The sequence below is a fragment of the Tachypleus tridentatus genome, chromosome 7 (assembly GCF_004210375.1).
Source record: "Tachypleus tridentatus isolate NWPU-2018 chromosome 7, ASM421037v1, whole genome shotgun sequence".
Lineage (NCBI taxonomy): Eukaryota > Metazoa > Arthropoda > Merostomata > Xiphosura > Limulidae > Tachypleus > Tachypleus tridentatus.
In genome coordinates, this window is record NC_134831.1 from 63270438 (window position 1) to 63288830 (window position 18393).

The following is an 18393-nucleotide window of genomic DNA, read 5'->3' on the forward strand; positions in this document are numbered from 1 at the left end:
TCAGGGCAATGTCCATGTATTGTGGTACATATATGGTTATTATATTGCCCTGTCAGCTGGATGTCAAGTTTGTTGGTGGAACTTAAAAAATTTTTTTTATTCATTATTCGTGTGTGTGTGTGTGTATATATACATTTTTTATTATATATTTATTATTATTTTATTTATTTTTTATGTTTAAATTATATATTTACCGGGGAGAGATGTTTAGGACTAACTTCATCAAGTATGAGGTACCTATCTAGTTCGCATAGTAATTCGTTTTTCGAGGAAATTTGCGTGGTTTGTTTGTTTTTTGAATTTCGCGCAAAACTATACGAGGGCTATCTGCGCTACCTGTCCCTAATTTACCAGTGTAAGACTAGAGGGAAGGGAGATAGTAATCATCACCCACCGCCAACTCTTGGGCTACTCTTTTACCAAGGAATAGTTGAATTGACCGTCACATTATAATGCCCTCACGGCTGAAAGAGCGAGCATGTTTGATACGACGGAGATTCGAACCCGCGACCCTCAGATTACGAGTCGAACGCCTTAATCTACCTGGCCATGCCGGACCACATTTGCGTGGAGCTCACCCAGTGTCATTTTCTAGATCGCTGCATAAATTAACATTTGTAGTTTTACTACATGCATGTGAGAGAACGCTAAGTAGGGCATTTAATTAATTTTAAGTGCTCTCGAAACGTATTCCGTTTCTCGGGTCAATTTTGCAAGAAATGAGAAATTTTGTATTATTGCAGTTGCCATGGCAACAACATAAAACACCTAATGTTGTTTTATACGTATGGCTGTGAAGTATAATATATGAACTTGACAACATAAAACATTGCTAAGACTCGAATATTCGCTCAAGCTTAAAATTTGTGTTGGAATAATTTATATGTTTATGGTATTAGGCCTAGCATGCCATGGAAACAAGAATAATGATAATTTGTTCATTGTACAAAAAAACAGCAAGTGTAGAGCTAGTTTGTATTTAAAATATTTATCGTTTGAAGAAGAAAGCATCCCCAAAAAGAAAGTCTTATAAAACCACGCAAATAACACACACCTAAGCCATATACGTTTTTCTTTCGTCCGGTATTTACATTCATTTGTCTTCAACTTTAAAAGTGCGCTCAAGCGGCGTTTTGGAGTGTGTGCAGTAAAACGAAGCTTGCTTCACAATTTCCATGATGTCCAACATCCCTTACAGTTTACATTAGGATAAAAATAAAATAGACGAGAGTTCGTCTGGATACGCCGGACATGGCCTGGTGGGTTAAGGCGTTCGACTCGTAATCCGAGGGTCGCGGGTTCGAATCCCCGTCGCACCAAACGTGCTCGCCCTTTCAGCTATGGGTGCGTTATAATGTGATGGTCAATCCCACTATTCGTTGGTAAAAAAGTGGCCCAAGGGTTGGCGGTGGGTGGAGATGACTAGTTGCCTTCCCTCTCGTCTTACACTGCTAAATTAGGGACGGCTAGCGCAGATAGTCATCGTGTAGCTTTTCGCGAAATTAAAAAAAGACAAACAAAAAAACAAATCGTCTGGATAATGACTTTCTCTACACGGGCGAAAAAAATGTTATCACTGAAATGAGTTATCCAATTCGGAGTTAACCTTTAACATCTGATATTGACAAGTTGTAGTTGCTGACAGAGAAATGAAGCAACTGTGAGATTTTTCTGATTTATTTTCGGGGGCCTCTAACATTTTCTTATGTTGAACGATACTTCAATATGTTTCAGACCAGTTTCACCAGAACTTCTGGATGCCCTGATGCTCAGCTAAATATTTATTGAACTTTTTTAATTCTGGTAATCGTGAATCACGATAGTGGTTCATAACAGGTATCGCAAGGAATTGAACAAAATTCTAATAGAACGTTTGGGAAAAAAAGTACTTTAATCAGTAAAGATTCCTTCCAGACAACACTTAAAAACCTTTACTGTTGACTGCTAAGAATATACACACATAAAAATGCACAAATAGTATGTATGTTAGACTTACAAAAAAAATCAATTCAAAATGGCCCGTTTCTAATTCTTATTATATTTAGCATTATGTTCTAGCCTACAATAAAATCAGCTTGGTATTTTGACCCCAAACCTTTTGTTAAATATACTAAATAAGGTACTGCGAAGGTTGTAGGGACATTGAAAAGCTGATTTGTTTGGTCTGTATTTTATATAATACTTAAAATAATCATCATTCTGGTGTAAGCGATGTTATCATTACGTTTTGAAGACAGCTTTCTTACAGATATTTGATGTTTCTTTTAAAAAGCTTAAGCACAGGATGAAACAAATTACTAGCTAGAAATAGATGAACCGTAGACGACTGTAACATGTTAAAAAATCAGTGCTTTTTACGCTGTAAAGCGATGTCTTTAGGGAGTTAACCTCTGTATTATGTGGGGAGTAATTTAGTAAACAAAAGTCAGTGAACATAATATTAAATTTTATTACACACATTCGCAGAATAACTACTTTACAATATACGTAGGTTTATTTAAAAATATGTTTTATATGTATATGTTTTATTTTTAAAAGGCTGTTTTACTACTGGTAAATGTTTTTACACGCTTAATAGGGATTGTGTCTTAGCCTATTCATATATTTGTCCATTGTTATGCATTATATATATAAATAGATAGATAATTTAGTTATGTAAAAAATAAATGTTTTCTTTTCTCAGACTAGCATTAAATTTCCTCCGGTTATATGGTTGAATTGGGAGTAATGGGTTTTCCTCATGTTACATATTTATATTAGATATAACCTATTTGTTTGATAACATTGCACGTTGATGATAGGACGCCAATCACAAACCATACTACATTATTTAGAAGAAAAAAAACGCTTACGTGTGGCGCGTGAGCATGTGCAAATCTCTGTTCAAAAGCGCACGTGCTCCATTTTTAGCCAGTAGTCGTTGCTATGTGGCATTTGACATGAAGAATAGAAAGGAATGAAGAGAAACGATCACGTGAAATATTATGGCAGGTGCCACATTAACTTTGAATTTTTTTTTCACCTTCATTTTTTAACCAGATGGGTATTTCCACAATACTCATTTCAAAAGCTTTCTTTTAATTATTTCAAAGGAATAAACAAACAACAAAATGCTTCATATTTCTTTCGAAAAATTAACGTCGCCCAAGTTTACTAATGTACTAAATGTTGTAAACCATATAATAATATATTGTCGTTCCTCTTAAAGATTCTTCTCAAGTTATACGTGGAGAACGATTGTACCTTTAGAAAGTTTGTTATTGAATGCTAGAAATCCTCACAACAGATGTGTTCTACAAACGGAAGGCACTTGGAATGCACTTGACACTAAAGTAATTTTAATTAAAAACAGCAACTATTTGATAATAAAATAAAATTCGGGGACTACTTTATCTTTAATGTAAAGCTTCAACGAATATTTAAAACATCTCAGTCAAAACCACACCTACATTGAACTATTTCAATGTTCTTTTTTAACCAAGTGTTTTAAGTTATATGTATATTGAATAACACAACTCGTCTGGAGTTGTACTGTCATTAAAAACTTATGATTAGATCTGAAGTTTTTGTTTTTCGTTTGTGAAGCTGAAGCATTAGTTATTTTTAGTAGTTACATTTTTAGACACATCTAATCTGTGATGTTGCGCTATTATTAATTATACTATTGTTCTATTTATTTTGTAATCCTTTCTTGATATCGGGCCTAGTGTAGCCAAGTAGTCAGTGTACCCAGATCCTGAATCCAAAAAACTTGGAATGTTTTGCATTTTAAGGCCAGATTTGCGTTATAAGAGTGTGTGTGTTTCCTTATAGCAAAGCCACATCGGGCTATCTGCTGAGCGCACCGAGGGGAATTAAACCCCTGATTTTAGCATTATAAATCCGTAGACGTGCCGCTGTACTAGCGAGGAGCCGTTATAAGAGTGACTGTCAAATCTGGCTATTACACTTTACGATAGTATAAGCTGTACCGGAGGATGTTGGTACTCTTCTTTCTGTAATTAGGAACGTACTCAGATGGACATATGTGGCTTTGCGCGAGACTTTAAATTAAAGAAGCAAATCTAAGAAAAACGAGTTGGTTTAAGATAATAAATGATAATAAAGGGTTAATGCTAAATTTTTATCTTACTGCTTTTCATTACGGATCGGCTCCAGTTTAGTAATAGTATTTAACAGTAGAAACGTGTTAAAACAAAATTAGCGGCTATAACTACGTTGCTGTTATCATAGGAAACAAAAGTTTTTTCTAATACTAAGAAAAGTAATACTACAGAGTTGAAAACAATGTAGGTTTATTCTCAAAAAAGGAAAAATACATAGGAATACTGTATGGTTATGACTATTTCATAATAAATTTTCTTCACTTTCCAAAAGTAATGACTCCGTTTTTTATCAGTATCATTATTGCTGAACACCGTTTTTACAGATATTAAACAACAAAAGCGAATAAGATTGGTTTGGTTTGTTTTCAATTTCGCGCAAAGCTATACGAGGTCTATCTGTACTAGCCGTCCCTAATTTAGTAGTGTAAGACTAAAGGGAAGGCAGCTAACTAGCCGCCACCAACTTTTGGGCGACTCTCTTACCAACGAATAGTGGGATTGACCGTAACATTTTAACGCCCCCACGCCTAAAAGAGACGAGCATGTTTGGTGTGACGAGGATTTAAACCCGCGACCCTCGGATTATGAGTCGAGTGCCTCAACCACCTGGCCATGCCGGGCCAAGCGAATAAGAACTGTCGCGAAGTTTTAAGATATAATTTCGTAAGTTACGTTAGTACTGTTGAAACAGCTTTTTTCTTAAATAATTTGTTTTCTAGAGTGACGTGTATTAATTTATTGTTTCCGTGCAGTACTAAAATTCTGGTCGCAGCGGGAAATCGAACACTGAATTTTAGTGTTATACATCTCTAACCTCACCTGTAAAACACGGAGGACTATATGTATTGACACTAAGAATATTGTAAAAAAAATTGTAATGGATAAATGTTTGAAATTAAACCATTAAAATGAGGGAAAATATAATTGTATTTTTTAGCTCATTTATAATAATATTGGAATTAAAAATATTATAATGAAAATTCTACAAAAGTTATGTTAATTTTCTGTCGTGCACATTTACATTGAAAGACCTGTACGATGCATCCAGTGTTGCGTGTTTTGTTATCCTATGTCTTTTTATCACATTTCACTCGACTGCAGTATAGTGAAACGCCACATAATAATCGATATTTAGTGCGAGAACAGAGACCTCCCAATATTTTTATATAGGTTATTTTTGTCTGTTAAATAATGTTTATCCCGGACATAAAAAAGTAACTTGTATATGTTTTACCATTCAATAAGATCTTAGATTTTTGTCTGTTTTTTAACCGAACAGTCAGTAAGTATATATTGATCGATAAGCAGGTGTTTGCGTTTTTCTTTAGCTTATGAATTGTATTGCGTAAAAATTAATCAAATACATTTTATATGCCAATGGACACACCACTCTAGTTTATTCTTATTTGCAAATAATACGGTTTTTATACTTTAAAAGAGTTTTTAATTTTTTTCTAAACAGTTTATGCACCTAAATAGACAGGCGCATCACTTTGTTCCTTACCAAATTCCTGCTAACATATGAATGAGACATAAATTTAACCCTTTGCTTTCGTGAGTTAAAGTTATTTATGGATAACGTTTGAGGGTCGTGTGTTCCGAACTTATCAGTCTCTCTTCTGATCTCATACGTTGAACATATTGTTCACGAGGATCAGCTGTACGTTGATATAGCTGTATATTACGTATGATACTCAAGTGCTATAACTTTATATACTTTGAACAACGTGTGATGGACTGGACAGGAATGAGGTTAAATAAAATTTCCGTTCACGTTATAATAGGTCCAACATGGCCAGGTGGTTAAGGCACTCGACTCGTAATCTGAGGATCGCGGGTTCGAATACTGCTCGCACCAAACATGTTCGCCCTTTCAGCCTTGGAGCGTTATAATGTGACGGTCAATCCCACTATTCATTGGTAAAAGAGTAGCCCAAGAGTTGGCGATGGGTGGTGATGACTAGCTGCCTTCCTTCTAGTCTTACACTGCTAAATTAGGAAAGGCTAGCGCAGATAGCCCTCGTGTAGCTTTGCGCGAAATTAAAAAAAAAACGTTATAATTACTCCTACAGATTACTGTTAAAGTCTTTTATTTTTTTACGTTGAAAACCAGTAATTTTATGTATTTTTTGGGTCAGTGTCTGCAATGAGTGTTGTAACATACAAACATATAATATTACTCAATACCATGCAATGTTAGGCCCGTCTGTGGTAAATGGTATAAAAAGAAGTATAGTAATTTGAAAGTTAATAAGGAACACGTCATGCTTAGAGATTTTTTTATTCCATATGGTATAAAATTTCAAACATTTTGTGCCTTAATTGGAAAAAAATTATTTTAATGCTAAAAGTAACCATGGAGGATTGCGTTTATATGTAGAGCGATGTAAAGAAAGGTGGAGGATTGCGTTTATATGAAGAGCAATGTAAAGAAAGGTGGAGGATTGCGTTTATATGAAGAGCAATGCAAAGAAAGGAAATGTACAATAACTTTTCACTTTTTTCACAGTACTTAAGCTTTATTAGAGAAAAATAAGACAGACAGATAACAGACCAGTACGATTACTTCTGTTGTATGCCATGACAGTAGCCATATGTTTCGTCAGTTATGAAGGAAAATGTCTGTTTTCCTTATGGATTGGTATTGTAATATTTCATGTAACAAACTAACTTAATATAATGCAAATATGAAGCCTATTGATGCGTTTTTTCAAAGGTGTTTCTTGAGTGATTTTTTAGAATCAATATCACTATTAATTAGCACTAAAGCTACTAAACTTCATTTTAAAATATTTTTTTCTTGTTCCACAGTTAGTAAATGGTAACATGTAAGACTTCTAACGGTCAAGTTCTTAGTTCGATCCCAGCTTTGGACACATCGTAGATGATAGCCTATTGTGCAACCTTAAATTAAGCAGCCATCTTTCTTTAGTTATTTCTCTTTGATATATTTGTATTTTATATTTATGGCAAAACCATCGTCACTAATTTTGGACTACTGACCAAGGGGGAACGCAGTCAGTCGGCATCACACAATCACCCATTAATCTGAGCCCAGGAACTACTACTTATAACCCATCCACGGCTTGAAAATGTGAAGAATATTTTGTGGTATTGCACAGATTCGAACCTGGCTCGCCAGCTCCAAAACCTTTTGTTTCATCAAGCCTCGCCCAGGCTTACTTTCAGTACTTCTACGTAATTAAAAAGGTTCTAAACACGAGGTATTGTTCGATTAGATATAACTGCTTATTGTTGACTAACAGTAAAAACCGTTTGAAGTTCTCTGAGCTATTGTTACAAAACACAAAACATTTGTTTATATCTATACTGTATGGTAACCATTGATCCTCGTATTTGAAAAGGGATCGATACGCATTATATCTCCTTTTGTGTGTGAGTGATCCGATATAGAAGACTGGATATGTACTTCTATTATGACAAAGGATTTTATTATCACTATTTTATAACAGTCTTCGTAACGGAAAACAAACTTCTGTGGATTAGATGACATAATTACGTGTAAATATTACATAATTACGAAGAGTATATGAAACTTTAAATTATCACCTGATTTTTTTTATTTCCCACATTTTGTCATCTTGTTTTTCCTGCGTTACATCGACGTTGAGTAGAAAGTGTATTTCACACATTACATTCTATAATTTCCATTTCCTAAAACATTTTAATAAGGCTATTGATATTTTATTATGCGTGATTGGCTGGCTATAAATATAAAGGTCATATGGAGCAGTGAAACTAATAACTATCGTCCGTCCCTCCAAACATGCTGGCCCTCTCAGTCATGAAGGCGTTGTAATGTAACGATCAATCTCACTATTAGTAACAGAGTAGCCTAAGAGCTGGCGGTGTGTCGTGATGTCTAGCTGCCTTCCCTTGAATCTTTCGCTGCTAAATTAGTGACGGCTAGTGCAGATAGCTGTGGTGTAGCTTCGCGCGAAATTCAAAACAAAACAAACAACTGAGATCAAAAACGATTATTTTTTGACAGAATCTGAGCCATTTAACAGAAAAATTGTTTGCATGTAATGATCTTTTGATTCGGAGGCTTTATTTGTATTTGTCATGTGAATGGTGTTACATGTTTTAAAAGTCTAACACGACGGCTTATTTATGTAGTGTGTAAACCTTTATAAGGCATCAAACAATTTAAATCACAACATACAGTTAAACACTGAACAATGCATAAAAGTTATTGACGAATTCGATTCAATTCTTCAGTAAAGTCCAATCAAATGCTTAACAAATGGAAAATCTCGTGCAGTTTCACATTCCTTGGGTGATAAAAGACCCGAAGTCGGCAAAACGCAGAATGTAATACACAGGTAAATCGTATGCTACCATTAAAACTTTATCCAAGAACAATAACTATAAACGCATCTTAGACGAATTTCAAAAGGTGCCCCGGGTAAGTTAACGTTATAATCTATATACAGAAGATGGGTATTTTATGTTCACGCCATGTATCTTGTGCAATTCTTAGGTAACATATGAGTGCATGTTCCAATTCAAATAGTTGGACAGGTAAAAAATGTTTAAAAACAAGTTCCAGTAAATGGAACGTGCAATTCCTTATAGCTTGTGTCATGTATACAGCATTTATGATGATCGCAAGGTTTTCTGTCTTGATGATACTGAAAATAACACATTTTTCTTCTTGCCAACAACACGCGTTTTGCCATTAGGCGCCTCCCATAGAATGCACCGTGTTATACACGTGAGCTATTTGTGAGTAATATACCAGCTGTTTTAGTTGAAGCATGACAAACGTTAGCAGATATCATTTTAGACGCATCATTTATGTTTCCTTCATAAATTAGTTTTCATACAAAGGTAATCAGACGGACCAGTGAAGTCCGTGTTGACGAGAAAACCCACTTGTAGAGAAAAATATACATGTAAAAACGGCTGGTATGGGTAGAGAAAGCACTATGTAGAGGAGCGAACAACGTTTTTACATATATATGAACCAGTGAAATATTATAAACGAAGGTTTTTCTGTTTTAACATATTCTCGTTAATGCTGTAATTCAGTAAAATAAACAAACAAAAAAGTTAAGAAATAGTTGTTTTTGTTTTATCCACTTGTTTAAATACAGACTCATAAAACCACAACACAAAGAGATCCGGGAGATAGTTTTGATTTGTTGATTTCATCAGCGAAGTTACTGCAGAAGTTGTTGCATTTAAATTCTTCAACCAAGTTGAGGCGGCATTGCATCGCTTTTGTGTTAATTACACAGTTATTATGATAAATACATGTCAGACGCTGGATTCGCGCAAGTAGTCTCCTGATTGGAACATTAGGGTCTTGGTTGAATCTCCATTGCGAAGTTCTCTTGTCTCCATTGAAACAAAACCTTTATTGTCTCACTAATATGGAATTCTTTAAATTGCAGTGTTATCGAAATGAAAAAATGTTAAAAGGCAGAAACGTTTACTTCGATGAAAGCCTTGTTGTAAACCCCTAAATACTTTAGTTTTGTTTAGTTATTATTATTATTATTATTATTACTCATAATAATTCCAACACTTTAAACTTCGAGAGTAAAATGTTTGTCTTATGGTGTTATTCGTAAAGTTCTCAACCATCATAGTTTTTCTTCAAAATTATCCTCGAATGCAGTAATGATGCTGTATGTACATAATGAAATAAAGCGAACACTGGTTAAAAGAAATTGCGGGATAATAGACCAAATAAGACTGTATATTATAATTAATGAAGACTAATTTTTATTTGTGTAATTTTGTCACGCAGTAATAAACTTTGATTACTTATATGATACACATTCCAGTGAATGCCCAGACAGGGAATTTATGTGGAACATTTACTTGGGCATTTGGGGGGGGGGTTTAAATGTGGAGATAAAATTTTAAATGGGTTATTGGTAATATTGTTTTGATTTTTGTTATACTGCAGCTGTACAAAGGAATGTTCTTTTTGCAGAGGGAGTGAAATATTTTCATATTTTCCAAAAGGTCGATTGAAAAGCTGTAATATTACTGTACGGACAGATTTGAATCTAATTATTCATTAGTCATAGCTTGTACTCCACTTAGATGTGCTTTGATTACTGCAAGTGGTATTAGACAGTTAAATTAATACCGAAAGTTAAAAAGCACGTGTCATGATTTCGGGGGAGACTACTCGTAGGCTGATGGAGGAATAGGCAACCCCTGTAAATGTTTTTTTTATGTGTTGACTGTTGTTAAATTGTTTGTTAATTAAAAGTATTACTACGTTTATTTCCAATAATATACATATGAGTAGCCAGTGCTTAAATGTTTGTGCATGTGTTTGTCTATTTTGAATATGATGCTAAATGTTTCATTATGCTTTCTTCCACAGCTATTCTCATGTCTGCCTGGCTACCTTGTTGTAACTATTGTAACTTGTTGTAACTATTGATATATACTAGTAGATGACGTAATTTTTTCTCATATATTTTTCAGGACAAATGAGGGATATGTGAAAAACGTTAAGTGTTCAACAATTTTAGTTTCGAATTTCAGTTTCAGTCACTTGGTTGAAATGGTGCTGTAAATATAAAAGGCTAAAGATGGCGTGTTTATTTTTCTTTTTGTATATTTTAACCTACGTAAACGATGATTATCATAATATTTTGGGGAGTTTGCGTTCCGGTTTCTTCATCCACACTTTTAGATTTTAACATTAAAGCGAAACGCTGTAATTATGGAGCATTAATTGTTAAGGTAGAAAGTTATTACAGGAATGTGACGTTTCGTTAGAATAAGCTTGTGTAAACACAAACCCGGACCGGGAGTGACTTAGTGTGCCGGAATGTAGATTCAAGAATGTGGTTGCGTTATTGAAGTGACAGTCAAATTTGACTATTCGATTAGAGTAGTAGCTCACGGATTGGTTTCCTCTCCTTTGTATATAATTTCAAAATTAAACATCGCTAGCAAAAATAGCCCTCGAGTGCGAAATTCCACAAAACAGCACCAAACCCATCGTTTCGTTCATACTTTACTAACAAAATATTTGTGTTCCAGTTGGTCTTTATAAAAATATTCAAATTATTTTTGACCTTTAATAATGAAACAGATAGTCGTTTTCTTAAACCTAGCTTAGCATTAATTTGAATTTTTTACGGTTTTATAATTTATATTTTACTTCAGTAATCTTTGTAACTTAATATTGTTTACTGCGCCTCTTATATATAACATTACGTTTTTAAAGTCTTAAAGGAATTCCTTGCATTAAACCTTTAAATAATTAATACTCGTATTCTTATTGCAGTATGTGGTGATATTCATGGACAGTTCTACGACCTAATGAAGTTATTTGAAGTAGGTGGACCACCGGCCACAACTAAATATCTTTTTCTTGGAGATTATGTAGACAGGGGTTATTTTAGCATAGAGGTGAGTCTGTTTCTTTTATTTTTTATTTCTTAGTGTGGCATCTAGTTATATAACTGTTTGGAACTTGTAAAATAACCAAGAAAAAAAACGCGAAAATTTGTGAAAACAACTAAGTAAAGTCAAAGGTTGCAGACAATTTATGTGAAAGGCGAAACTCAACTTAACACACATTATCTGTATGTGAGTGGATGTTATTTTTCAAGCCCCGGCCAGTTAGAGTGAAACGTGAATGATGGAAACAAGTTTAAATTGACCGAGATTCTAGAGTTTCAATTTGTTCGTCATTTATGGCTTGAGTGGTTATATGATACTTAATTCTTATGGTAACATGTTTAGCACTGCTTAACCAGATGTACATGTTGTTGTTTTATATATGGTTAATTCGCAACTCTTGGGTGCTAATTAACTTAAACATATGCCAGTGTGAATGTCTGTGTAAATTACGAGATAACATGCCCCAAACATATCAAATCATCATGAGAAAATTTGCCTTTATTGAAGTCATTGTATCCTAAAACAGGTTCGTTGGACTTTTGACAGTAATTACTTTGTCGTTTATTCATGTTATATGTAAATATGTATGACGAAAGAGAACCATAGTGTCCATTTACCATTATTAAAAAGGAAGTGTATCTTTGGAGTAATTATTTTAGCAGAACGTTCTATAAAACGTGGCTCCAGTTTAACGCGATTACGCAGCCACAATATATATGCGTTTTTTATGCATATATGACAGCATGAGTAGCGGTCGACTTTATAACCAAAGTCTGAGTTTCTAGACTTAGCCAAATCGTGTCTACGTCAGTGTTACCATATTTATGACTTTACTGGCAAATAGTGCCTTTAGACGAGACAGCTTGATCAGTGCTATCAACAGATTATCAGAAATGTCAGTGTTAAACTGTTGTTGATGGTACATTAGTAGTGTCTAACATGGTATCATAATTATTTTCAAGCTGTTTTTACTTTAGGTAAGAATAGTGTAATGTTTAAGGTTTGCTGTATAATCAATACATGTTTGTTTTTCTTCTGTATAGTAACTTACCACTCAGTAATCTTGTGATGTTTGGCTTTCTTTTTGACCGCCATATATTTAATTTTTGCTGTATGAAAATGGTGGCTTTTTGTATCGAATTATGAGATACTTCAACATTCACAGCTTATTCTGATGCAACTATAAACATGAGAGTAATCATTTTTTATGTTTAGAAAGCGGTGTTTATGTTATTTCTAAATAATGTTTGCAGTTAGTTTCAATTCGACAAGTTCATTTCTTCTAAAACTGTTACTTATTTTCGGTCAATAAAGTGTCTGATAAAATCGTTTTTTGTCAGTTTCATACCAATAACTAATATGTAGACTTACATATTTAGATTGTATCCTTGTGGTTTAGCATGCCTCATCACTCGAAGTGTTAACTTGGCCCTGGCTCTGACGAATGTTTTGTCTATGAAACCTAGATGTAAAAGTTTCTGTGGAAAAGTCATGGTTGTAAAGAGAAGTATATTTAAGAACCTCGTACTGCTAATGCTTAATTTAGCAACGTTATTATTATATGAATTATCTCAAGTAATGACTGAAGCAAATTTAAATAACTGAATAACGTCATGTTTCTGATAACGGAATTATTGTGAAAATTATGTTGTAATATTATTTCTGTTTAAAAAAATTAAAATGTTCATGACTTTGAACATCGTTTTGCCAAAGATATACATACGACTGTAAGAATTAATAGTCAGACCTTAAAGTAATTTTGAAGGGTTCTTAAACGTAAAATTTATTTCAGCAATGATGTGTGTAAAATCCTGTCTGATATTTAACGACAATAAAATTGTTTGGATAAAATTTTCATTCTCAAATTTGTTTTAAACATTAAACATCATTATTAATTTGCAATTTACTCGCAAAAATATTTGAACAAAGACAATAAAAATAGTTGTATTGAAAATATTACTGTAAATATGCTATAACGAGTTATGACAGTAAAGTTCATTACAGAAAAATTATAACTACAAAGAAAATTGACTAGAAAAGTAAATTTATTCTATATGACGTATGAGCGATATTATGTTTTTATTAAATAATATTAATAACACTTGATTAAAATAACCAATATTTATATAAGAACACGCAATTGAACTTTCATAAAGTAAATGTATTCGAAGTTACAAATTCATTGAACAAAATTTGTCCTAAAGGATTTAATTAAATACATGTTTAGAAATCACCTCTTCATTGACTAACTATGATTACCTTCACTAATCACAACACTTATTGAAAACCTTGCTTTGTCAATAAACATTTTGTAGCCAGATTTTATGAGTCAAACATTATTTTAAACGCCTTTGTTGACTAAACATTTAGAAGCCGAATCTTATAATAATGGTATCAAACCTTAAATTCATCGCCCCCTAGTGGCACAATTGTATGTCTGCAGACTTCGAACGCTATAAACCAAGTTTTTGTAGCCCATTCTGTAAAATTTTGTTTGTTAAGCACAAAGTTACAGAATGGGCTATTTGCATTTTAATGTTCTGAAAACGGATTACAGTAAACGATTGAATTTTTATTAATATGTTCTTAAAGTTTTTATGTGTTTATTGCCATTAATTTCCCTCTCTCTTTCTTTGCAGTGTGTCCTCTATTTGTGGGCATTAAAAATAACGTATGCTAACACATTATTTTTATTACGAGGAAACCACGAGTGTAGGCACTTAACAGAATATTTCACTTTCAAAACAGAATGTAAGTTTCTAGACATTTTTTTTTTGTTATTGAAAATTTGTAAATCATCATTGATGAACTACGACTTCATTTGTATTTGATAAATATATTTCGAACCATAATTTGAGTTATTTGTTTCGTTTTCTTTACTGAAGTATGTTTATATGTTGTCAGTTTTTTGGTGTGTTTTTTTTTTATCAACTTAATAATATATTCCCGAATGACTGAAGTGTTGACCTAGGGTGGTAGATATATCTACAAAGATAGAGCACGAATTATGAAAGATTCGTATGTAACAAAATTTATTAATTGTGAGGAAATCCATGACATATTCTAAATATTATCCTCCAAAATATTGTCCGTGTTTACGCTTATCATCCAACTATAGACTAATATATTGTATTAACGAAACGTTTGTGGTCCTCCGGTGAGACAGTGGTAAGTCTTCGGATTTACGACGCTAAAATTAACCTGTTTAGTGCCGTAGACGAGATAACTCGTCAAAGCCGATCGGTAACACAGTGCCACGGACGAGTTAATTCGTTCTTAATAATACCTAACTTCAACGCTAGATGCCAGCATCATACATGCATTTGACCTGCTTACATGTTGTTTCACTTGCGATCCAAAATGGCGTCACGAAAAAGGTTACAAAATGAAGAAGCATTAGAGTTGTATTTTGAACTTGGTTCGGAGTTGCCGTAGCAGCTGAAATACTTGGCAGCAGATAGCCTGATATGGCTTTGCTATAATAAAACACATACACACGCGAAACGTTTATGTGTTAAGTTTATGAAAGACAAGAGAGAGTATTGTCGTATAACCTAATAAGACTCAATTAAGCCAGAACCGAAGAAGATCACAACATTTACAGCTGTTTGAGCATATTTAAATCGTTGTTGTAACCTGTTGTAATACCTACTCGCCTTGTAGCACCAGTTGTAAAAATCTTTCGGAAGACGTCGTAGTAACGTAAATATACGTGACATTAGAACCACTATGCGTATATTTTTGACAGTTTGTGGAATGATAAAATATGTTTTTGTTCCTTGAGTGGAATTCCTCGCGAACAAAATCAGTTGAGTGTATAAATATATCGCATTCTTCGCGTTCGTTAATGTGTTATGAAAATAGATATTACAGTTTTCACCACCAACAACAAAAAAGAAGTGTAGCAGTCCATACGTATAAATCTCATAAATGTTTGAGAACCTCCATCTAATTAGGCTCAGTTGGTAGTTCTTTTGATCAAAAGAATATTGCTGATGCCACTATACTGTTTCTATCACTTTAATTGTTTATTAATGTTATTTCTTTTACAGGCAAAATCAAATACTCGGAAAGGGTATACGATGCTTGTATGGCGGCTTTTGACTGTTTGCCTTTAGCAGCACTCATGAACCAACAGTTCCTCTGTGTTCACGGTGGTCTGTCTCCCGAGATTCACACATTAGAAGACATTAAAAAGGTAAGTAAGTGTCAGTACACTTGGGTTTACAAGTTTAGTAAAAGAAGGAAAGTGGGATACAAGTAGAGTGTAATAAAAGTAGTAAAGGATACGAGTAAAAAAACGAAAAATATAATAAGAATACATGAAACTAAAAACCCTTTGAAACAAAGCAACAGTGTTTTAAGAAACCTTATAATATGTTGTATTATTTTTTGAATTGGCAATTTGAAAAGGTTATCGTATAATTTTTTTAGACTGTCGAGCTTTTACAGGTTTGTCATGTTAAAGAAAAACTCAAATACACCTTACAGTCGACAGTTAAATTGTGAATACGGTATGTTTGTTGATCCGCTAGGAACCGTGTTTCGATATTCGTGGTGGGCAGAGTATGGGTAGCCCATTGTTTAGCTTAACTTCAAAGCAAACCATTCTGGGGAATGATATACGCACAACGCTATTACTAAACTGCGTAGAACTAGGAGACGCAACACTTAGAAGAAAAGCCTTCACTGATTTCCATGAAAGTTAATAAACTCACCTTGCAAGCGTTTATATCATAACTTGACTCCACTCTCACAATTTATGGGGGTGCAATATTTCTAACAGCGAAGTAAAAGCTAATCTTTAACACAGGAAACCCTTCCGCCGAAAAAAAAAATCCATGGTAATAAGCGCAGATTTGAACTTGATGAAACTACGGAACCAAGATGTTTACAAGTTTCCAGCCACACCTAAAAATTAAGAGTTATTTCACAAGAAAGATGGTCAGGGAAACAGGAACCCTTATTCAACCACGTACTGTCAAGTACCCTGATGTAGCTTTAATGGACTTAGTGATCTTTCACTTTTTTAAAACGTTGTCCTGGAAACCAACGTCCACGTCCAGTGTAGAGAGTATATGAAAATTTGTGTAAATGCACGAGCTAAATTCACTTCGTTCGTTGTTCTTCGGTGAATGTTGTAGTGGTAATTGCGCTGTTGCTGATACAGTACATGAAATTCATGCCCATCAGGACAAATACGATTGATGGTGGAAAAACTAGTATCGTATTGAGATACAGAGGGTTCTGTTGTATCCTTTACGAAATTATCAAGCAAAATACTACTATTAATAATGTAAATAAATAATAATTATTAAAAATATAACGTTGATGCATAACGTAGTTGTAATGGTCTTAAGTGCTTTGTCACAGTCTAAGACTTAGCTATGTTTTACATACATCCTTAAACCTAATGTAACAATTAAAGGCATCGATTCATTAACAAGTACACGTGCGATTTTGACCAATTAAGTTAAAAACAAAATTTAACTTACATCGAATAAAGTGAAATCTCTTTCAGAGATATATACTTCAATATCGATGTATAAATGAAAAAAATAAGTTGATTAACTTAAAAATTCAGGCATTCTTTTACAAACACATGATGTGACTTTTGTCAGAACATATTGTCTTTTGTGTGAAGAATAAAAGTTGCACTTTTTGTAGTTGTTTTGCACAAATGAAGAATTTCAGGCTTTCTCTCACTATTTAAAGATAAAATGTTTTTTGTGTACTAGTAACACCACACAAAATGATTGTTAAACCTTGTAGGAACAAGGTTTGTCCATTAAACAAATGTTGCTAAAAGGAGTTCGTTAAGAAACACGGATGTAAATCATGAAATAAGGGACATCAGTGCCTTAACATTCCACATTGTTTCAGTTCCTGGTACGTAAAATAAAACACGCTACAAACAGAGTTCTTGTTGCATTATACTGATACAGTATTGTCGTTCGATGTGCTATTATTAATAATAGTAATGATAAAAGACATTTTTGTGGCAACGAAGAGCTTGTGAAGTTTTTATAGGTTACTCGAGTACAAAGCAAGTGATTGATTTCAATCGCTTTTGTCATATAGCTGAGATAATAACCTAGTGTCGAATTTCGTAGCTACACGGAGAAAAATAATACTAAATTTACCAAATGGATTTGAAGTTGTATTATTTCAACAGATTTCACTGATAGGAGCAATATGGGTCCATCATGGATCTTTTATAAGTTGTTTTTTTATGACTTTCTTCCAACGCTTTTCACTTTTATGAGAAACACTACACTATAATGAGAAAACACGTTCAGAATTTAAAATCTGACGGTCTTTTAGCTGGACATTGAATAATAAACATCCCCTGTCACATAAAGCTGCACCAGGGCTATCTGCGCTAGCCGTCCTTAATTTAGCAGTGTAAGGCTAGAGGGAAGGCAGCTAGTCATCACCACTCACCGCCAACTCTTGTGCTACTCTTTTACCAACGAATAGTGGGATTGACTGTCACATTATAACATCCCTACGGCTGAAAGGGCGAGCATGTTTGGTGCGACAGGGATTCGAACCCGCGATCCTCAGATTACGAGTCGAACGCCTTAACCACCCTGGCCATGTCTGACCTACAAATACTGAAGGATGGAAACAGCTGGGCGTATCAATTCCACCTGGTTCGATATGATAATAGATTATTTCGATAGGCTTATGTACGTTTGCAAATATAGCGTTTTCTCGATGTGATAAAGCGTTAATATTGTTATTAATGTTTAATGCCATGTAACATCAGTACAAAGACATGGAATATACATGTAATCGTTATCAATGTTACACTGGTGTCAGAATGGTTATTGGTTTCCAAATGATAGTCGAAGGAAAGCGGGGATTTCGAGAGATCTGT

At 33.9% G+C, this 18393-nt stretch overlaps 1 protein-coding gene across 8 annotated transcripts in view; it reads left to right on the forward strand.

The window, feature by feature from the left end:
• Nucleotides 1–18393, forward strand: part of LOC143255821 (serine/threonine-protein phosphatase 2B catalytic subunit 2-like) — a 146588-nt gene that overhangs the window by 95206 nt on the left and 32989 nt on the right. For all 8 annotated transcript variants that reach the window (XM_076512113.1, XM_076512115.1, XM_076512114.1 and 5 more), the window contains 3 exons: nt 11392–11516; nt 14150–14261; nt 15563–15708. In XM_076512113.1, coding sequence (XP_076368228.1) covers nt 11392–11516; nt 14150–14261; nt 15563–15708 — 383 coding nt within the window. The remainder of the gene's footprint in view (nt 1–11391; nt 11517–14149; nt 14262–15562; nt 15709–18393) is intronic.